Below are 18,241 nucleotides of genomic sequence, written 5' to 3' on the forward strand. Positions count from 1 at the left end.
TTAAAGCATACAAACTCCATAAATGGAATAATTCCATGATACTCAAAGTAGTATATTTTCCACGAGCTTTTTTTTTTTTTATAAATACACAAACTATATGTGACACTTTCTCATAATGCAAAATTGTGAGACGAGTTTCCGATTCGATCGGATTAATGAATTGTATTGATTTTTATTTCAAAATTATTAATTTTTTTCGACGAAAATGTTAATTTCATTAGTATATTATGAATAAGTTTGTATGCTCACCAACCAGCTAATCATACGCAAGCCCCTCCTCGGGCGGATTCTCAACCTACTGGGTATTAAAAGTTGTTTCCAGCTGTTGTTCTCCGCCCAATGACAGGTTCTTACGCGTTACTCACCCATCCGCCACTGGAAACACCACTATATGTTTATTGAGTGAAAAATAATATTTTTTATATCAAAATTATTATTTTTTATTATACATATAGACGGGATATTAATTACGTAGATTTTTCATAACACGTACTCATGTATATCACTTAATTTTTAATATTTTTTGGAATATCGTTTTTTTTTCCCTTTCGGTTGCGACTCTTTTATCCCATTCCCTCTAGAATCTGTATGCGGTAAGATGGAAGATTTAGATTTTGTATATAATCAAATAAAATATTTCAATATTTTATATAAAAATATCATAAAATAGGAATGTCCCTCAGTGTCAACAATATTAAATTTGAGAACTCAAAAATTAAATGGCATTGTACCAAACCACTAGGAGTCGGTATCGTTGCTCGTCCCAAGGCAAAAATCAGACGTTTATGATTGAAATGCTAAGGTTCGTACACCCACTTACACTTAATTCCTAATAATTCAATTTTTAATATTATTCAATTTGTTTTTTCACGTGAAAAAATTATTTATTTAAAATATTAAAAATTATGTTTTTTTATCATGTTAATAATGAATTTATATATTTAAATATAGAGATTATATGTTTTTTCTATTTTTGATCTTATTAAATTTTTTTTGTATTTTTACTATTTGTATTTATAATCATATAACTTACCTTTTTTTTTCGTTTTTTGTCCATTTTATGACGGACGGGGATATTGACAGAGATATTTGTAAAAAACTTCTACATGCGTCATATTTTTTTATAGAATATTATTTAAAAGGAAAAACATTAAACTCAGCTTAAAAATATGATCACAAATGGAAAAAAAACATGTAAGTTAGTGAAATAAAATCACAAATGCATCGTTAATATGACAAAAAATGAAACAAACATGCAAACTACATCACTAAAAATAAATTTAAATTTGTACGACCATAAAAAAATTCAAAACTAAAAATCAAGTTAATTATTAACATGAGCAAAAATAAATAAAAGTATAAATTACAAAACAAAACAAAAAAAAATTCTCTTAGAAAATCCCATCTTCTCATTAAAAAAAACTCATCTTCTCGGAGTATGAAATTTTTTCCCAGCACTCCAATTATAAATATTTTAATATTAAAAAAATTATAAATAGCATGTGTATAATAATATATTATATCCATATCAACTACATAATTTTTTTTCTTTACCATTATTTCAAATATATAATCGAGTTTCTATTTTAATAATTTTATAACATATCCTTGTTCACTAAAATTTAAAAAATATAAATCATTTTTTTTGAATGAATTAAATAAAAAATAAAATAAAATAATTTATTTGTAAACTTTTTTCTTATAATCTTATTGATGTTTGTTTATTTATCTAAAAAGAATTTGTCAAGAAAAGAATGTAAATATAAAAAAAAATATTGGACGAATTTTTTTATTTCAATCACTTAAAACAAAATATCGTTTATTATTACAAATATAAACAAAATTGAAATCTTTCACAAAAAACTGTTAAAAAAAAATAAGCACCCACAAAAAAAAAAAAAAAAAGAGAGGGAGAAGCAACATTAATTATTAATTGCTGCTAGAAGGAAGCAATCCCATACAATTGGCCAAACAATAATGAGGCACTAATCTCAAAACACACATTTACACACACACATTTATATTTATATATATATATATATATATATTATTTGTGCATCCATCATCACTATCGTAAGACCTAGCTACGCTCCTAGGTATATTTTCAGGCAGAATAACGTATTTAATTGTATCTGTAATTTAATCAAAATAACAATTATTACAGAATTAAATTCAGCACACAGAAAGAGGCAGTAGGTAAAATAGTAGGTGTGATTTACAAATACGTACGTGTGTGTGTGTGTGTATATATATGTATGTATGTGTTGTAGGGGGGCATATAGCGATAGCATAGGGGGCTGCCATTTTAGATTCTCACTGTTGCTATCTTTTACTTGCTTAGCTTACTAAAATCTATACATACACAATAATGCATTCTTGCACGTACACATTTTCTAATCACCCTTTCTAATATACATACCTGCTCCTTTTTATTTACTTTTTATTTTTGTTCAACTTTACCCATCCAAACAAAACAAAAACTCGAGTAAGATCGTCTTATGGATTAATTTTTTTAAACAGATTTTCTATCTGACTTATGGAAAGAGTATTATATTTTATGATATATGTATTATTTTTTTATTTTAAATATGGACCAGATTGACTCGTCTCATAGAAAAAAATTTATGACACAAATGAGTTGGTTAATTATTGTGTTTCACCCTAAACAAAGGGTTTTGTACCAAAAAAGAGCTAAGAATTTTATTCCATTTTGATTTTATTTTGATGCTTTCATTGTCTCTATGTGATCATTCTTACCCTTACTCATTCCTAGCCGAACGGAATTGGTTCCGTGAACTATTTTAATTCTGTTTCCATACGAACGATATCCGAATAGACTTTGAGATACATGAATAAAGAGTCTAAATGATAACGAGATCGATTATGATGAACCTTGCATCCTCTAGTTTTTGGTGGACATCAAATTTGCAAGTTTAGATCCTCTAGTTTTTGGTGGACATCAAAGTTGCAAGTTTAGATTGAAGGGAGTGAAAGGGCTAATGGGATAGGTGAAAATGGGAAGGAAGAAACGTGTTAGCGAGCAAAGCATGAAAATATATAGAATACCGTTACATTGTTTGAAGGCTGTGTATTGTCAACTAGATATCTGTAGTGTTTCACTGCCCGATAACATTCATTCAGCACACAAACATTACGAAACTTACAAATTGGTGCAATGTCTATTTCCTTCAAAAAACAAAATTATTCAAATCAAGCTAAGAGGCGCATTAAAAGCTGTTCCTTTTTTTAATGATTTGGAAAGTGCAAAATTTTTATAGTTGTTTTTCGATGCTTACTAATAAACTTTTAAGTCACGCAATAATTTGTAAAACATTATAGATCTCACTGAAAAGTCTTGTGTGACGAGTTCGTCTGAGATGATGTTGGTTACATGAATCAAACTTCTAATCATTGATCAAACACTCACATGCTCTACTAACTCAGGCACCATTTAATAAGAAACGAAAGTTATCCATTTTGATACTATTTATCTCCTGTGTAAAAATCTTTTATCACATTTTTGTGTGACAATCTGTGTACAAATTATTAGAAACTTGCAAATTAAAAGAAGTTGCGACAATTCATTAATAGGAATTTTGTATAAAATTATAGAGAGAATGTTGTAGATATCTGTTCTCGTATATCCTTTACCTACTAAGAAATTATGCACAAAAAATGATAGAAAAAAATCATTTGCATCGAGATATATAAAATTGTGGTTTAGTGCGTTCAAAGGAACAAATCATTTTGAAAAACAGTATTATTATTATTATTATTATTTTGCAAATCACGACTTTTCGATATAAAAAAAGTTAAAATTTAATAAAATTAGATTAATCATGGAAATATTTTCTATATATTATATCATATTATATATATAATTATGCAATTTTAAAATAATATTATTTTACATCACATGAGTCCCTTATTATTATTTTTACCAAGTTACCGCTACACAGACACAGCTGCTGCGATGTGAATCAGAGAGCTAGCCTGACTCTTGTAAACATGCTCACAATCGCACGCATAAATTACATATAAAATCTGTGCAACCAACTTCTTTGCATTTACTGCTGTCTCTCTCTCTCTCCCTATCTTCTTCTTCTGAATATTTTTTTTACCGGTTTTGGAACCCTTCTCAGGTGTCTTTTACAGGCCCCCCCTCCCCCTCTGGATAGATCTACAAAAACCCTTTTCCATATCTATCATCTGCGTCTATTTTTCCTTCGTTTTCAGTGCAATAGCTTAGTTCCCACCATTTCTTTCATCTTTTTTCCAGTATATAAGTGGCGGGTCATTAATTCTGTAGCTAGTTTGCTGGTTGTTGCGCCGAAAAATCAAGAGTTCCATTCTGATATATCCTGTGTTGTAAGATCGATGCTGGGAATGGAGGAAATTCTGCGTGAATTGGAGAGGGATGAGATGAATGAACAAGGGTTGCCTCCCGGATTCCGTTTTCATCCGACAGATGAAGAGCTCATCACCTTTTATTTAGCTTCCAAGGTCTTCGACGGCGCCTTGATTTGTGGCGTGGAGATTGCTGAAGTGGACCTCAACAGATGCGAACCTTGGGAGCTTCCCGGTATATGTTTATATATTCGTATTCTGTAATATTTATTCTCGGTTTTTTTTTTTTAATTCCAAGGATAAACTCTAGTTTGCTTGCATGCAATTTTCTTGAATATTTCATATTCGATCTGCATACACTTCTTTTTCATTTTCGGCATGCAGCAATGGAGTTTGATTCTACATCACTTGATTATTCGGACATATACATAAATCATTAGATCTACTAATATAGGGGGGTGGGGTGGGAAGTTTAATTACCTGAAAAGTTAATAGAAATATATTTATAGGCAACGGGTATCTAGATCTTCTGAATAATTTATGTTTGTTTCCCCTTCATTGTTAGCCTGCAAAAAGTTTAAAATTTCCTTCCAAATACCGTTAAAGAACCACTACTTATTAATCTCTTGAATTATTAATCCATCTCTTTTTTTCCTGCGAGAATTATTGCTTCCAGTATTCATGTATTTTCTCTAGCAAGTTCCCTAGCTAGCTAAAATGAAACCCTTTGTTTTACATATATACACTAATATATATATTTGTGGTACAGATTTAGCAAAAATGGGAGAAAGAGAGTGGTATTTCTTCAGCCTAAGAGACAGGAAATACCCAACGGGGCTAAGAACAAACCGGGCAACAGGAGCTGGGTATTGGAAAGCAACAGGAAAAGATAGAGAAGTGTACAGTGCCTCAAATGGAGCCCTGCTGGGAATGAAGAAAACCCTTGTTTTCTACAGAGGTAGAGCCCCACGAGGAGAAAAAACGAAGTGGGTCATGCATGAATACCGCCTCGAAGGTCATTTTTCTTGCCGTCACACTTACAAGGTACAAAAATAACACTTCATTTTCTTCAAAAATTATGTATATAAACTTGTTTTTCTTTTTAAAAAATCGATGAGATATATAAAACGACCATGTCTCTATATAGGGTGCATACGTGCGATGCAAATGCTGTTTCGTTCGCTTGAATTTCTTTAGAAATCTTGTGTTATTTTGCGTTACCCCGCCGTACGTAACATTTATGGGAGGGGCTTGTCTCACGCTCTGTTAAAGTACACACACATAGTTGAAATAGATTTTTACGGACTTTCCCTGTCTTCGACTGTTTACACGCACAAAGATAGTTGAAATAGATTTTTACGGACTTTCTTTGTCTTCGACTTGTTAAAATTAAAGGTGTCCAATCCAATGAAAGATTGGATCTTGATGTGTAGTGCGTATTCATATGTAAATATCATTTGTCCTCTTCATCGTTGACTTACGGTTTGACATGATATATTGCTGAGAAGTGTTGGCAACAGTCTTCTTGTATTCACTTGACCACTCAATAGTACCCTACAAAATGTTACAAAAAGAAACATAACCTGGATGGGATTATTTACTGCTTCAATTAATTGAGTTGGTTGATTTTTATTTTTTTCTAGTTGATTGGAAGTGATTGTTATAATTGAGCTTTGGTCCAGATTTCATCCCAAATATGAGATTTTGAACCTAGATGAAATACAAGTCATCCAAGAATGGGTCTGACTTTAAGGCTGAGCTGATAAAGATTATAAATGTTGATGAGTAGATTAAATCTGACAATTAAATGCATTTCATATCACAGGAGGAATGGGTGATTTGCAGAATATTCCACAAAATCGGAGAGAAAATGACATTCCCAACCATTTTTCATCCACAAAACTACAACTTAATCAAAGCTTCCACAGCTGGTTCTTGCTCACTCCCTCCTCTACTTGAACCACCCCCCCAACCCCCACTGTTACACTCCCAATCCCAGGAGTACGGCATGAGTTCAATGATACAAACCCTAAATCGAAATGAATACCCTTTTCCCATGCATCACCAAGAAGCCGACCTTAAATCCCTGATCAATCCAATACCCTCTCAGAATGACATTTTTCCATTCACTAACATCAGTCACCCCACACCACCATTCCTACCATCCACAGTTCAAGACTTCACTTTCAAGGAACTGAGCAACGTGATAGGCAAACAGTGCAGGAAAGAATCCCTTTTCAGCCCCCGTTTCCAACTACTGCCCGATGGATTTGTTGGCATACAATGGGGTGATCAGGAGAAAACTCGAGATAACAACAAAATCCAGAACCCATTTCTTTTAGGGTTCGATGGTAATGATAACAACATTAATGCTGGTATAGGGATTATCCCTTCTGTATCCTGCCATTGCTGATCCAGTTCTTGATCAAGTTATGTCAACAGAGCCGGCGGCTTTAAGATATTGGTGATCATCGCATATAATAATTACTGCTTAGATGCATCCAAGTTCCAACTTCAAATCAAAGCCACTCAGGATTTTTGTCCCTACATATCATCAATATCCAGGAATCTGTTGTGCTGATATTTCATATAATTTATATATATATATAATATGAGTAAGTATGTGGAGTAGGAGTACGAAAGTCACTGTTCAAGAATGTAATTTACCATGTTGGGGTGCAGCATTGACGAAGACTAACTGCCGCTGCAACAGCCATACCGAAGGCTTGTCGTTAATATAATATCGTCGTTATTTTATTATAGTCTGGCTATGCAATTATCATTTACAAGATTATTACAACTACCACTAGCAGTACGTATTATATTGTACGTACCTTTCTGAAATATTTTGTTTCGGCAGATCTTCTTTACGAAGTTCTTGTCAGCTGTTTTTTCCACAAATCATTCTAAATATATGTCTCCATATGATAATTGCGAAGGATCGAATTTATTTTTTCTCCGATTAATTGTGGCGATGCACTGTAAAATAATAAGCAACAAATGAACGGGGGATAAAATTTGTTCCGTTTATCTAATGGAAACCATACAGAACCTTATAAATTATATATATTTTAAAAAATCATAAAAAAATTTGTGGGGGTTGGATTTGATCGGGGAACTGTAGTGATGTCTTTTCAAATTATTATGATTGATGATGGGACTTGGGTCCCTTTGCATGGCTGGCTGTCTTTAGCAATTCCATACAGGCATGAAGTTTATTTTATAGGAACTGACCCTATTAAAGGTAGCTTCTCTGTGTCTGTATCCTTCCCAGCAGGAAACAAAGTATTTTTTTACTTATACACACGCGCGATTTTATTTTATTTTTAAAATAAATTGGATTTATTTTGTTGCCTCTTGAGCAGGATCGACAAAATGGGGTTGTGCTTTAAATTCATAAAATCGAGTCTCGCCAAATACAATTGACAAAAGAATCGAAATTTGGAGATTATACAGAAAATATCCTTCCGTCCAATATAAACTGCCCTTTTCAAAGGGATGAGAAGTAGCTTTAACTATGCTACCAAAATCATTTTTTTTTCCTTCTAATTTTAAAAACTTTGAGATGGGATCGGTGGCTTCAAATTCTTAATCGCTTCCAATTTCATATTTTATTTTTAAAAAATGATGTGCGACTTAATGGTTCCAAGTTGCATTAAACAGCATCTGGCTCAATCAAAATCTTAAGCTAAAAAGATTTGGTATCGAGTAAACAGTGCGAGTTCAATTCAGAAAAGGGGGTATGGGTTAAGAAAAATACAGTCCAACCCTTAAATTTCTTAACCAGACAATCCTAGGAAAACATAAGAATGCATAACTTTTAGTATAAATAATAACACACCATTTCTTTTTTGTTTGGTAAAAAAACGAGTCATTTGCATTCACCTCTCTTAAATTTTATTTATTAGACGTTCACCTTCCATTGACATGTTATAATTTTTATACTAGGTAAAGGAAAAAAGTTTTAAATGCATATAATATAGAAGATATGGATATAAATAACAGGTAAAATGACTGATCCAAGAATCAGGTCCAAATTGTTATCAACATAGGGGAGGCATAATAAGGGAATAGGCATCGAACTTCTGTTCCTAAAAAATTAAAACTTTCAATTTGTTAATACTACTACTATTATTATTATTGGAATATTAATAGGTCTGCCCCCTGCCGTCGAGGACATGTGCAAGTATATGATCTAAACTCAAAGTTTCAAGGAAAAAACAAGGGTCAACAGCCAAACAAATTCCTAATCTCACAAGGGTCAGTAACTTTAAGACTAAACCTTAAATGCCGAAGATGGTTATAAATGAGGAATCCATTGTTTTTGTGAACCTACCCTCTCAACGGATCAAAACACTAGACAAAATCGAGCATTTCTTGCTTGACGGTGCATTGAGAATAACATGACAAAATTATACCAAAGAAGTTGAACAGAAAATTGAATATTTGTTGTTTGGCGGTGCATAACACGAGGGTAAAACAAATGGGATGACAAATTATACCAAAGGAGTTGTACAAAATAACTCTTTTTTGAGTTATAAGATGAGATAGGAATTAGAAGGCTCAGTGTACCTACAATTGGCATATGTTGCAGAGTTGCAATTCCAGATTATACCAAGTCGTCTAAATTTCAGATTCTTGTGCTTACAAGCAGAAAAATGAAGGTATATGATAAATGGATAAGAAACCATATGCATTTATTAAGTTTTTTAGAAAGTTTGAAACTCGAAACCGAGAAAGTATTACAATTCCCTTCGAGAGGCATGAAAATGCCAAAGATCCTAGAAGTTTACAGCGGTTGCATAGAAGTAAATCAAATAATTATTACATACCACATTCATTCAACATATCACGAGAGCAATGAAGAGATACACATTTCATCAACCAAAAAACCTGCATTGCAAACAATATCACATGTCAATCCAGTATCATTTGCATTCTTGATCCAAAAACTGCAAGGAACAACGATAGAAACCGGTAAAATGTCACTTCTGAATCGAAGTCGTCCGGCATGCCACTTGACATTTAATAACTAGGTCCTTCTCAAAGGGAAAAACTGAACAACATGAAGTGGAGACAATGAACAAAAAGAAACCGTGGAACAGAAATTAACTTCAAATGGACATCACGCTACGAAAATCTTCTCCCCTTCGAGCGCAGAGGCTTAAAGAGGAAGCAAGAAATGTAAGAAATACACAGAGAAAAGATCCTATAAAAATCTGAAAGCAGAATGTACAAAATGACTATTCTTATTCGCCAAACCAATCGCTTTCCTAAAATCTTGTACCGTACGCTACATAGTCCACTCGCCATCATCTTCTTCCAATCTTCATTCACAACTGTCGTTCAATCAGCATTTCTAAAACAACCCGCAAACCTTTTGTTTTAAAGTATAACAATAACGTCCGAATCCGTTCAATTTAGACAATAAAGTTTCAAGCCATACAGAAACCAATCAATCCAAAACCAGAGTAGATCCATCGAATATAAAAAAGGTAAGAAGACACAAAACCTTAATCCCAACATCGTAATCGAGAAATATGAAAAAGAAGAATGCCGGAAAAATCAACATATAACCACAAAATATGACCTTTGCTTCTGCCTACTTTGACGTAGAAGTTGGCGATGGCGTTTTCGGTCGAGCATAATCGGGCGTCGAGTAGACAACGGCGGCCAACATAGCTACCGGAAGCACGCCGTACTTAGCCACCGCCGCCAATTTCGTCACTATAGGCTCCCCTTTCAGCACACTCAACACCATCTCCACCTGATTTTTGTGTCCTTTTGTCTCCGTCAAAAGATCTGTATTTGCTCGCTATTAAATTTTTATCTGCCCAATTCAAAGATCCGAATCACGAGATCCGAGCCCGAAACCTAACCCATTTGCTTCGTCTTTCTTGGGTCGGCGGCCCGATGATAAAAGTATTTTATAATCAGCCCCATAAAATAAAAAATCAAAATCGAAACTTTTACGAACTAATAATTGAATATTTGGAGGGTTCGTTTATTTGGGTGGATGAGATTATATGGACAAATAATATTATGATAATTAAAATATTTTTAGGAACTTTAATAATATTAATAGATTACAAATTTTTTTGGTTTGATTGGGAAAAATTTTAAATATTAAATTCTCATTATTTATAATTAATTAATATAATTAAAAATCGAAATATAAAAGATCATATTGTAGGTTTTTTTTTTCCATTCAAAAATTTCCATTGATATGTGAAATTGAGTCACATAAATAACCAATATTCACAATCGTAACAAAACATTTGATTTGATTATCAAACAGTCCATCCCTTATCAACCCAATCAAACATAACTTGAAGGAATTAATTTAAACGGGTTAAAATATTGGTGATAATTATAATACTCGGATCAAAACGTAGAAAAAAATTTCCCTGTTTAGTTTGTTTTTTCAGATTAATTATTGAACTAATAATTAACCAGATTTGAATGCTGGTTAGACCTTTTCTTTTGCTCCTTGACAGTGCAAAGTTTGAGTTAGCTTAAAGTTTCATTTGCAGATCAATAAAGAGAAAGAGTATGCAGTTTTTAAGATGGTTTCAAATATGTATATACGTAAGACGGATTAAATCGATCTATATTTATAAATAAAAATAATAGTTTTGATATAAAAAATAATATTTTTTCATAAAACAAGTTGGGTTAAAGACTCGTCTTATAAAATTGATCTGTGTGACGATCTCACGCAAGTTTTCATAATAAATAAAATGCGTTGTCAAATTAGATATATGTATGATATAAATTTCACATGGATCTTCTATGTAAATTTATGATCTAGTTTGGTATAATGAAAAAAAAGTAATTCTATATGTACAACTAAATCTGTATAATAAAAAAATTCAATACAAAAATTATATTTAACAAAATGTAATGATAAATTCAATACAAAATCTTACGAACTAATAGCAAAATTCACGATATAATAAAAAAAATCTTGTGATATAATTGTTGTAAATATTATTGTACTTGATTGTATTTTTAACATTATTCTTGGAAAAGCTAATCTGATATATCAAAATTATTCTCATTCAAAATATCATTTTAAAATCCTTGTTTTCATATGATATTGGTGACTAAATGTATATGTAGGACCCTCCATCTTGGATGGTTTCCGTTTAAAGGGAATAAATCATAGCATTATTGGTCAATTACGTGAGAACAATGTTATCTAATATTTGAAATAATTTGCGAAAATGGATATATTTCTTTACAATACAGTCCAAACAATTGAAATTGCCAATTGTATTTGTTTTATAACTTTTGGTCTTTAAAATTTTATTTTTGTTGATAAAAACGCAAATAGATCACACTAATATATTGTATCAAATTAGATCCCAACTCCCAACTATTTTATATGTGTGTGTTATTGTCTCCGTAAATTGATCTATACTACATTGAAGTAAACATATTATTTAGAAGTATTGAGATAAATATTTTGTATCAAGCATATGCTATTAAATAGGTAGAAACAAATGAGTGATTCATGTACCCACAATTTTATTATACAAAAAATATTGTAATATCGTCTCATAAATCAATTTTATAACACATATATCTGATCTGATCATAAAAAAATATTAATTTTTATATCAAAATATTATTTTTTTATTATATATATAGATCGAGTGGCGCTCGTCAGCACAATTGATAAGTAATGACTTAATATAAATATTTATTTTAAAAAAAACTAGTATACATATTTATCTTTCCTAGTACGGATTTGATTGCTAATTTTTTTTTTCTTCTCATACTTTTTTTAATATGAATATTTAAAAGGCATTATCTAAAGTCATTTTAAAATAAAATCGCCTAATTCGTTGAGTATGATAATTTTATTTAAATATCATACATTAATTAATAGACGCCAATTTCTTTCATCCAATAAAAATAGATCAATAAAGACGAGCAATGTGGGTAAATTGTTAGGAGTCATTTGAATGAAAATAGGTTCTAACACAAAAAATAATAACTAGTAAAAGATGCACGTGCATTGCATGTGCTATTATTATTTTTAATTTGATCAAATAATACTAAATAATTAACACGAAATTATTTTCGATTTAGAAAAGTTGTTCGATTTAAAAGAGAAGTTTTATTTTGATTTTTTTCTATTTAAAATATGAAGTGACTTGAAAATGTTTTTAATATGGTAAGAAGGATAATTATGAAATTAAATATTTTAGTGTGCCTCAAAGTTAGTTATTCTAAGGTCCTCACACTTAATATAATAGTATATATATATATTATATAATTAAGTTCGAGATTTTTATAGGAACTAATTTTTGATGTTATGGTCTATTTTAATAATTATATATATATATATATATATATATATATTATAAAGTGTTAAAATTTAAATGTAAATCATATGTAACTTAATGGATATATTATTTTTTTTTCTAAACATCAAGTTATATATTCAATTTTTACTTTGGTTTTTTTTCCTAATTTATATATCAAGCATCTTGCAATTTTTTATATTTATATTTTGATCTTTATTTAAATATAAACTAAATGAATTATAAAAATATTATGAAATAATTGGAGGATGTTTTTAATATAATAAAAAATAATTATAAAATTAAATATTTTGATATTTTGTAAAATAATTATTTTAAGAATCACTTATTTAATGATACAGTATAAAATATGATGTATGTACACACAAGCAAATGGGAATTTGAGATCCTTCATGCCCTTCTATCAGACGCAGTGACTCGAATACCTGGCGGTGTTTTCTAAACATGCTCCGACGGTGCACCGTCGGATGCGGCCACCGGCAAGCTGCCACAGTTTTGATAACGCGCTGCCACAAAAATCTGACGGCACGACGGACATGAAGAACGAGACTCTAGCCGCATGTCAATGCATCCGACGTGGAATCCATGGCCGCAGCGCGGCAGAACCCGGATCTCCTCCCCGGTAGCGAACTCCGCCAAGCAAATGGCGCAGTCGTCGGCAAGTTTTCCAGCATACTCGCCGTCTTCTCCGTATGTGAGCTTCGGGAGAGACTTCAACACTTTCTTTTTCAGGCCTCTGTTTGCTGTTCGTGGAGAATGCGCCGCCTCGGGAGGTGAAGCCACTGTCCTGCCGCAGATGCGACGGATCCAGGTGCATCGCGACACGGTGACGAGGCCGAGCAAGCAGATGAGCGCGCAGAGGAGAGTGGCTAGGATTACGACCAAGTCTGAGTTCACGGGTTTGACGGTTACTGTCCATAAGCCTTCCGGTGGCGTACTCACTTGCGGCGTCGAATTTGCGCCGCCCAGAAGACGGGAACGGGAAGCCACATAGAGGGGTAGTGGAAATCTGAAAGGAAGATAGACAGAGTGGGTTGGATGGTGGCGCGTGCAGTTTTGCCGTCTTAACCAACTTTTAAGGCGTTAATTGTGAATATGATAAACTTTACGGAGCCATTCTGTACTTTAAGTAGAGCAGCCCTTACGGTCGATAAGGCTTTGTTCACTGATTTATGTTCAGCTGACGTTTTGGTTGGGTTGATGGAAAGTGATTATCAATCATTCGTATCTACTTTTTTTTATAGACTTATTAACTATTTATTATTTTATTTCAAATTTAACCAACAAAATCAAACATATTATTAAACACTTGTATTTTTATTAGATAGCACACAACTCGTATCTACATGTAAGATGGAAGACAAAGATCACACCTTATAAAAATGAATGACCTGGTTCCGAGATATTTTGTTTAATGCATAGTTAAATTGTGTCTCGAGCATGAATGCATGCCAAAACTCGCACTCGATTAATGCTTGATGGGTTGTCTCTTGGGTCCAGAGGTTGCGGTACGCTCATTTTTATGAACTACGATGGAGAATAACCAAGAAATGTATGATTTCAGGAGACAATATGAACAAGACTTGAATTTTTCCAAGTTGATGGAGATTATTGTTTCTAGTCCCATCTCATTTTTTGGCACATCGTAGACTGAATAGCTAGTTATATCACCAATTATTAGATGATAGTGAGTCAACATAGCCCAAAAGAAGGAAAGCTTTAGACAAAGAAAGACAGCACATTTGATAAACATCTATTTAATATTAATCAACTTTCTTTGGATATGAAATTCAATCCCTCCAAAAAGAAAAGTGAAGAAGCTCAAAATTGAAACTCTAGTTACACAGATTGAAAGCCTTTCCAATTTCAATCCAGTCAGTGTTTACTTACCTTCAGGTGATTTTACTTGCAAAAGTTCAATGTTCAGTTCAAAATCAGCTCCAGGCTACAACATGAAGCACAGTACCTTGATGATTCCCAACTGAATATTAAACAATACCAAACAGATAAAATCAGTGAGGAAGGAAGCGGATTACCGGAATTTCATTCATTCCTTTTGGTCCGTATCCTGCATCTGGAGGAATTATCACCGTCCTCTGGATCACATAAAAATAGCATATGAATCACATAAGAAATGAAATTATGAAACAAGATGACAAGGAGATGTTTGAATACGGTCTCTCCATGGCATTTTGAAATGACGTGTCATACAAATAAAACAGTTGTAGGACCAAGTAGTTGCCGAGATATCAAAAGCTATGACTGTTAATAGCGACACAACCCAAATATTTACCACCGCAGAGCAATCCAATGTCAAAGTTTTGATTGTTGTGCTGCATAATAGACAGCAACATAGGTCCCTGGAGGCAACTGCTGCTCCACAATAATAATATAGGCATATAAAGTAACTTGGGTTACCTTTCCACCAATTTTCATCCCTTCGGTTATGGTATACATGGCCTTTGGAGGTTTAGGTGCAGCCTGAGCAGAGAACAAACCATTTGGATTGTCTACAAACTCACGTTTTCGCTCTTTCCCAGGTGCTGCTCCAACTTGGAACTCGTAAGGCTACTTAAGTGTACAAGAAAGTTGATACCATTATGTTCGTTAGTTTGCCTGTAATTTTAATCTGTTGCTGGTGGTTAACATCAACGAAGAAATGGCAAAACAACCTGGGCGATGATTCTATTTCCAGCCAACAGTTTAGATTCTCGACTTGACACAGCTGTAATACCACGATATAAACAGTCAAAATGCACCTGTACAGTTGATCCCTTTTCAGCAACAGGGCCTTTCCCTTCGACCACATCATAATACTTAAGTCCATCGGCTGCTCAAAAAAAAAAAAGTAAGGAAATGAAAATATTGAGCGATGGCATTTGATGGTATAAAAGAAGAATGATGACATCTTAACATCATTTTCTTGCCACTCCAGTTTAAACCTAAAAGATTAGCCTATTCGGTCAAATAGCCCATCGACCTCTTTAGCCATTCCATAAATTAGAGTGGTTGTGCGACCGCAACAATAGATCGCAACATTGTCCCATTGATAATGAAGAGTTAAACAACTTTCGCCTTATCAATTATTTTCCTTGGTGAAAGAACAACATCCAAGAAACTGATAACTAACAACTCTAACACAAAGGCCATGTCTTTTCTTACTAATTACATCGTCTTTGCGAAATTCCTTCTTTGCGAAACTTCCTACTATGTGAAATCCTTTTACCGATTTTGCTAAGTGTATCGGGCAAATGATTGAAACTAGATCAACAAACATTTGTATAAAGCTCCTGTTAATTAGGAAAACGTCACCCTTCCATCAAGTAAAAACAAGAAATTCCCATGGATTCATTTACTATTCCAATCAAGTTCATGTAAGTTCCCCGCAGCAAGAAAAGAAAAGGCTTCATCCTTAAATGCAAAAAATGAGAAATCCTTTCAGAAAATAACCATGAACCCTTTTTTTCAGAAAGATTTGAGAATCGCCCGAAACAACAAGGGCTTGGGAAGCTAACAATCAAGAAACCACCGAGAAAAACTATGCAGCAGAGACACACCACCAGAAGAAAAATAAATGCAACCATCAATACAAAAATCAGAAACCGCAGCAAACGAAACAAAAAAACTGAAGAATCTACGGCTAGTGAGATAATCTTCAAGTGGGATGATCTTCCTGTTCCGCCTCTCTCTAGCCATCAATATCTGCGGCAGAGCAACAAGGCTTAAAGGCAACACAGAGACGAAAATCGAAGATCTTCTTGAAATGGGCAGTGGCACAACAACAGACGGCTGCTTTGTTTGGCAATTGGGCTCCAAACAACAGCGGGGATTTTGCAGCATACACTTCTCAAAGGTTCCAATGGAAGCCATAGCCGTTGGAAAATATACCAACGAACCAGTAGATACAATTTTTATTCTGTTATTATCCAAACATAGAAGCTACGACTCCGAGCCCCGGGGCCATTGATTGTCAATTTGTCTTTCGGCTTTTACTTTTGACAGAGAGAGGATATCAAAAAATAGTTGTACGTTGTGTTTCCCAGTTGGTGCTCAGGTATTGGCAGTTATATTTTTTCCTGGCTTGGTATCATATAGAAATCGGGTGGGGGTCATTGAAACATACATCGTTTATTTGAATTAGAGAATGGCCTTTTTAATTGAATTATAAGTGAATTTAAGAACATTTTATTCGTTTTCATTTTTATTTTATTAAAAAAAATAAAATAATTAACATAACTTGTTGAGAATTAAACTCTAACTTTATTGTACAAAAAAAACTTTATCAATAATATGTCACATATTTCATTGAATATTTGTGTGAACAATTAAATAAAAACGTAAATAATGGGTCAGATTTTTAAAATTTGAGTCTAGTTTGGTCAAGTTTTTTACATTTGGATCGATTTTTTTACATTTAAATCGAGTTTTTAACATTTGAATCGAGTTTTTTTTTTCATGCATCTCAAATTGTGTACCATGGTTTACAAATATTAGTTCAAGGACCACCAGCAAAATGTCTTCAACTATTTCTTAGAGGCCATCCCCTCTGTATAAGCTATTCTATGGTGAGACGACTGTACTGAGCCATATTGACCATTTGGGATTATTATTTTTTAATCTTTCTTCCTATCTTTATTTTTTGGCTGAATTTGTGCTCAACATGTACTCCGTAACTGTGTAGTGTGAAGTCCTATCTTGTTACTCGACCCTAATAATAACATATTATCGTATCCTCAGAAGCAACAAAAGAAACTGTCTGAGAAGATTGAACAGCTCAACTCTGCTATTGACATTGAAGCACTCATTTAGATCTCTCTCGCGCTTTCATTTATTTGAGATGATTACGATGCTACAATGCTAGTCACTCTGATAGCTTTACTCACTTTGTTAAACATAATTGATGTGATCTCGCTGAAATGGGTGAGCCGGGTAAGATGCTCCAACGGATCAGATCAACAATTTATAATGTTTGGGAATTTTGAGTGAGGGTAATGGCTGTGATAGCACCTACAAACAACGAAAAGAACTCGTGAATGGGCGCCGGAGGGATATCCGGCGTGGCCACTCCGATGCTAAAGTCAGCAGGTTGAAGATGAATACAAGCAATATTTGAGAGAAAATATGTGTAATGCTGAGGAGTTCAAAGATTTCAGAATCCTTTAATCTCATTAATACCTGCTATTTATAGTAGAGAAATGGGTAGTTACCTCGGTTTCCGTGCCATCTACTAAGTCGGTTTACCATACTAGCTTCTGATGACTTCTCGGACACTCCAAACCCAAGTTGTTCTGACAGATTGGATTGCATGTATCAATCACACTTGAGTGTGGTTCATTTCTCGAGGTAATGCAGTTCTCGAGGTTGCCCAAGTGGTGATGTAACCGGGAACTCTGCCCAGGAAGATGAGAAGCGCCCGGATGGTTCCGTGTTGGTAGAGAGCTCGGGTAAAGCCATAAGCCCGGGAAGAGAAGACCTGCCCGGGTCTTTAAGAAACTTATGTTGTACATGGGTCATGATCTCGGCCATCCCAGTAACAAACCGGGTTAACGATGGAACCGGCT

At 33.4% G+C, this 18,241-nt stretch overlaps 3 protein-coding genes and 1 long non-coding RNA gene across 6 annotated transcripts; 1 reads left to right on the forward strand and 3 right to left on the reverse strand.

Annotated features, from left to right (window-relative positions):
• The first annotated feature begins 3,994 nt into the window (after positions 1–3,994).
• LOC142552791 (protein CUP-SHAPED COTYLEDON 3) lies at positions 3,995–7,107 on the forward strand. Its single transcript, XM_075662620.1, has 3 exons — positions 3,995–4,582; positions 5,117–5,391; positions 6,173–7,107. The coding sequence occupies exons 1-3, from the start codon at positions 4,378–4,380 to the stop codon at positions 6,758–6,760; spliced, it is 1,068 nt and encodes a 355-aa protein (XP_075518735.1). The 5' UTR covers positions 3,995–4,377; the 3' UTR covers positions 6,761–7,107.
• Positions 7,108–7,311: 204 nt separating this feature from the next.
• On the reverse strand, positions 7,312–10,307 carry LOC142552792 (uncharacterized). Of its 3 annotated transcripts, none has more exons than XR_012821872.1 (3): positions 9,938–10,222; positions 8,920–9,240; positions 7,312–7,326 (listed from the first exon to the last, which is right to left on the reverse strand). It is a non-coding gene; the product is annotated as an uncharacterized LOC142552792 (long non-coding RNA). The 3 variants fall into 3 exon arrangements; XR_012821873.1 differs by having other exon boundaries at positions 8,924–9,240; positions 9,938–10,221; XR_012821871.1 differs by lacking the exon at positions 7,312–7,326 and having other exon boundaries at positions 9,024–9,240; positions 9,938–10,307.
• Positions 10,308–13,008: 2,701 nt separating this feature from the next.
• Positions 13,009–13,763, reverse strand: LOC142554281 (RING-H2 finger protein ATL8-like; the record flags this gene model as incomplete). Its single annotated transcript, XM_075664964.1, has 1 exon — positions 13,009–13,763. A coding segment is annotated over one exon (645 nt), but the record flags the coding sequence as incomplete, so codon positions are not given.
• A 649-nt stretch (positions 13,764–14,412) lies between these two features.
• LOC142552794 (peptidyl-prolyl cis-trans isomerase FKBP18, chloroplastic-like) lies at positions 14,413–16,719 on the reverse strand. Its single transcript, XM_075662621.1, has 5 exons — positions 16,319–16,719; positions 15,353–15,510; positions 15,099–15,248; positions 14,717–14,776; positions 14,413–14,625 (listed from the first exon to the last, which is right to left on the reverse strand). The coding sequence occupies exons 1-5, from the start codon at positions 16,548–16,550 to the stop codon at positions 14,563–14,565; spliced, it is 663 nt and encodes a 220-aa protein (XP_075518736.1). The 5' UTR covers positions 16,551–16,719; the 3' UTR covers positions 14,413–14,562.
• Positions 16,720–18,241: the final 1,522 nt, after the last annotated feature.

The sequence above is a fragment of the Primulina tabacum genome, chromosome 8 (genome assembly GCF_025594145.1).
Source record: "Primulina tabacum isolate GXHZ01 chromosome 8, ASM2559414v2, whole genome shotgun sequence".
In the NCBI taxonomy this organism is placed as follows: domain Eukaryota; kingdom Viridiplantae; phylum Streptophyta; class Magnoliopsida; order Lamiales; family Gesneriaceae; genus Primulina; species Primulina tabacum.

Excerpts from the sequence above, each read along its gene's own strand:
- LOC142552791 (XM_075662620.1), top strand. The coding sequence starts at position 4,378 with ATGCTGGGAATGGAGGAAATTCTGCGTGAATTGGAGAGGGATGAGATG. Across the intron at positions 4,583-5,116 it reads CGAACCTTGGGAGCTTCCCG|ATTTAGCAAAAATGGGAGAA; the intron begins GTATATGTTTAT and ends TTTGTGGTACAG. Across the intron at positions 5,392-6,172 it reads CTTGCCGTCACACTTACAAG|GAGGAATGGGTGATTTGCAG; the intron begins GTACAAAAATAA and ends TTCATATCACAG.
- LOC142552794 (XM_075662621.1), bottom strand. The coding sequence starts at position 16,550 with ATGGCTTCCATTGGAACCTTTGAGAAGTGTATGCTGCAAAATCCCCGC. Across the intron at positions 15,511-16,318 it reads TGAAGATTATCTCACTAGCC|CCGATGGACTTAAGTATTAT; the intron begins GTAGATTCTTCA and ends TTTTTTGAGCAG. Across the intron at positions 14,626-14,716 it reads AAGGAATGAATGAAATTCCG|CCTGGAGCTGATTTTGAACT; the intron begins GTAATCCGCTTC and ends TTCATGTTGTAG.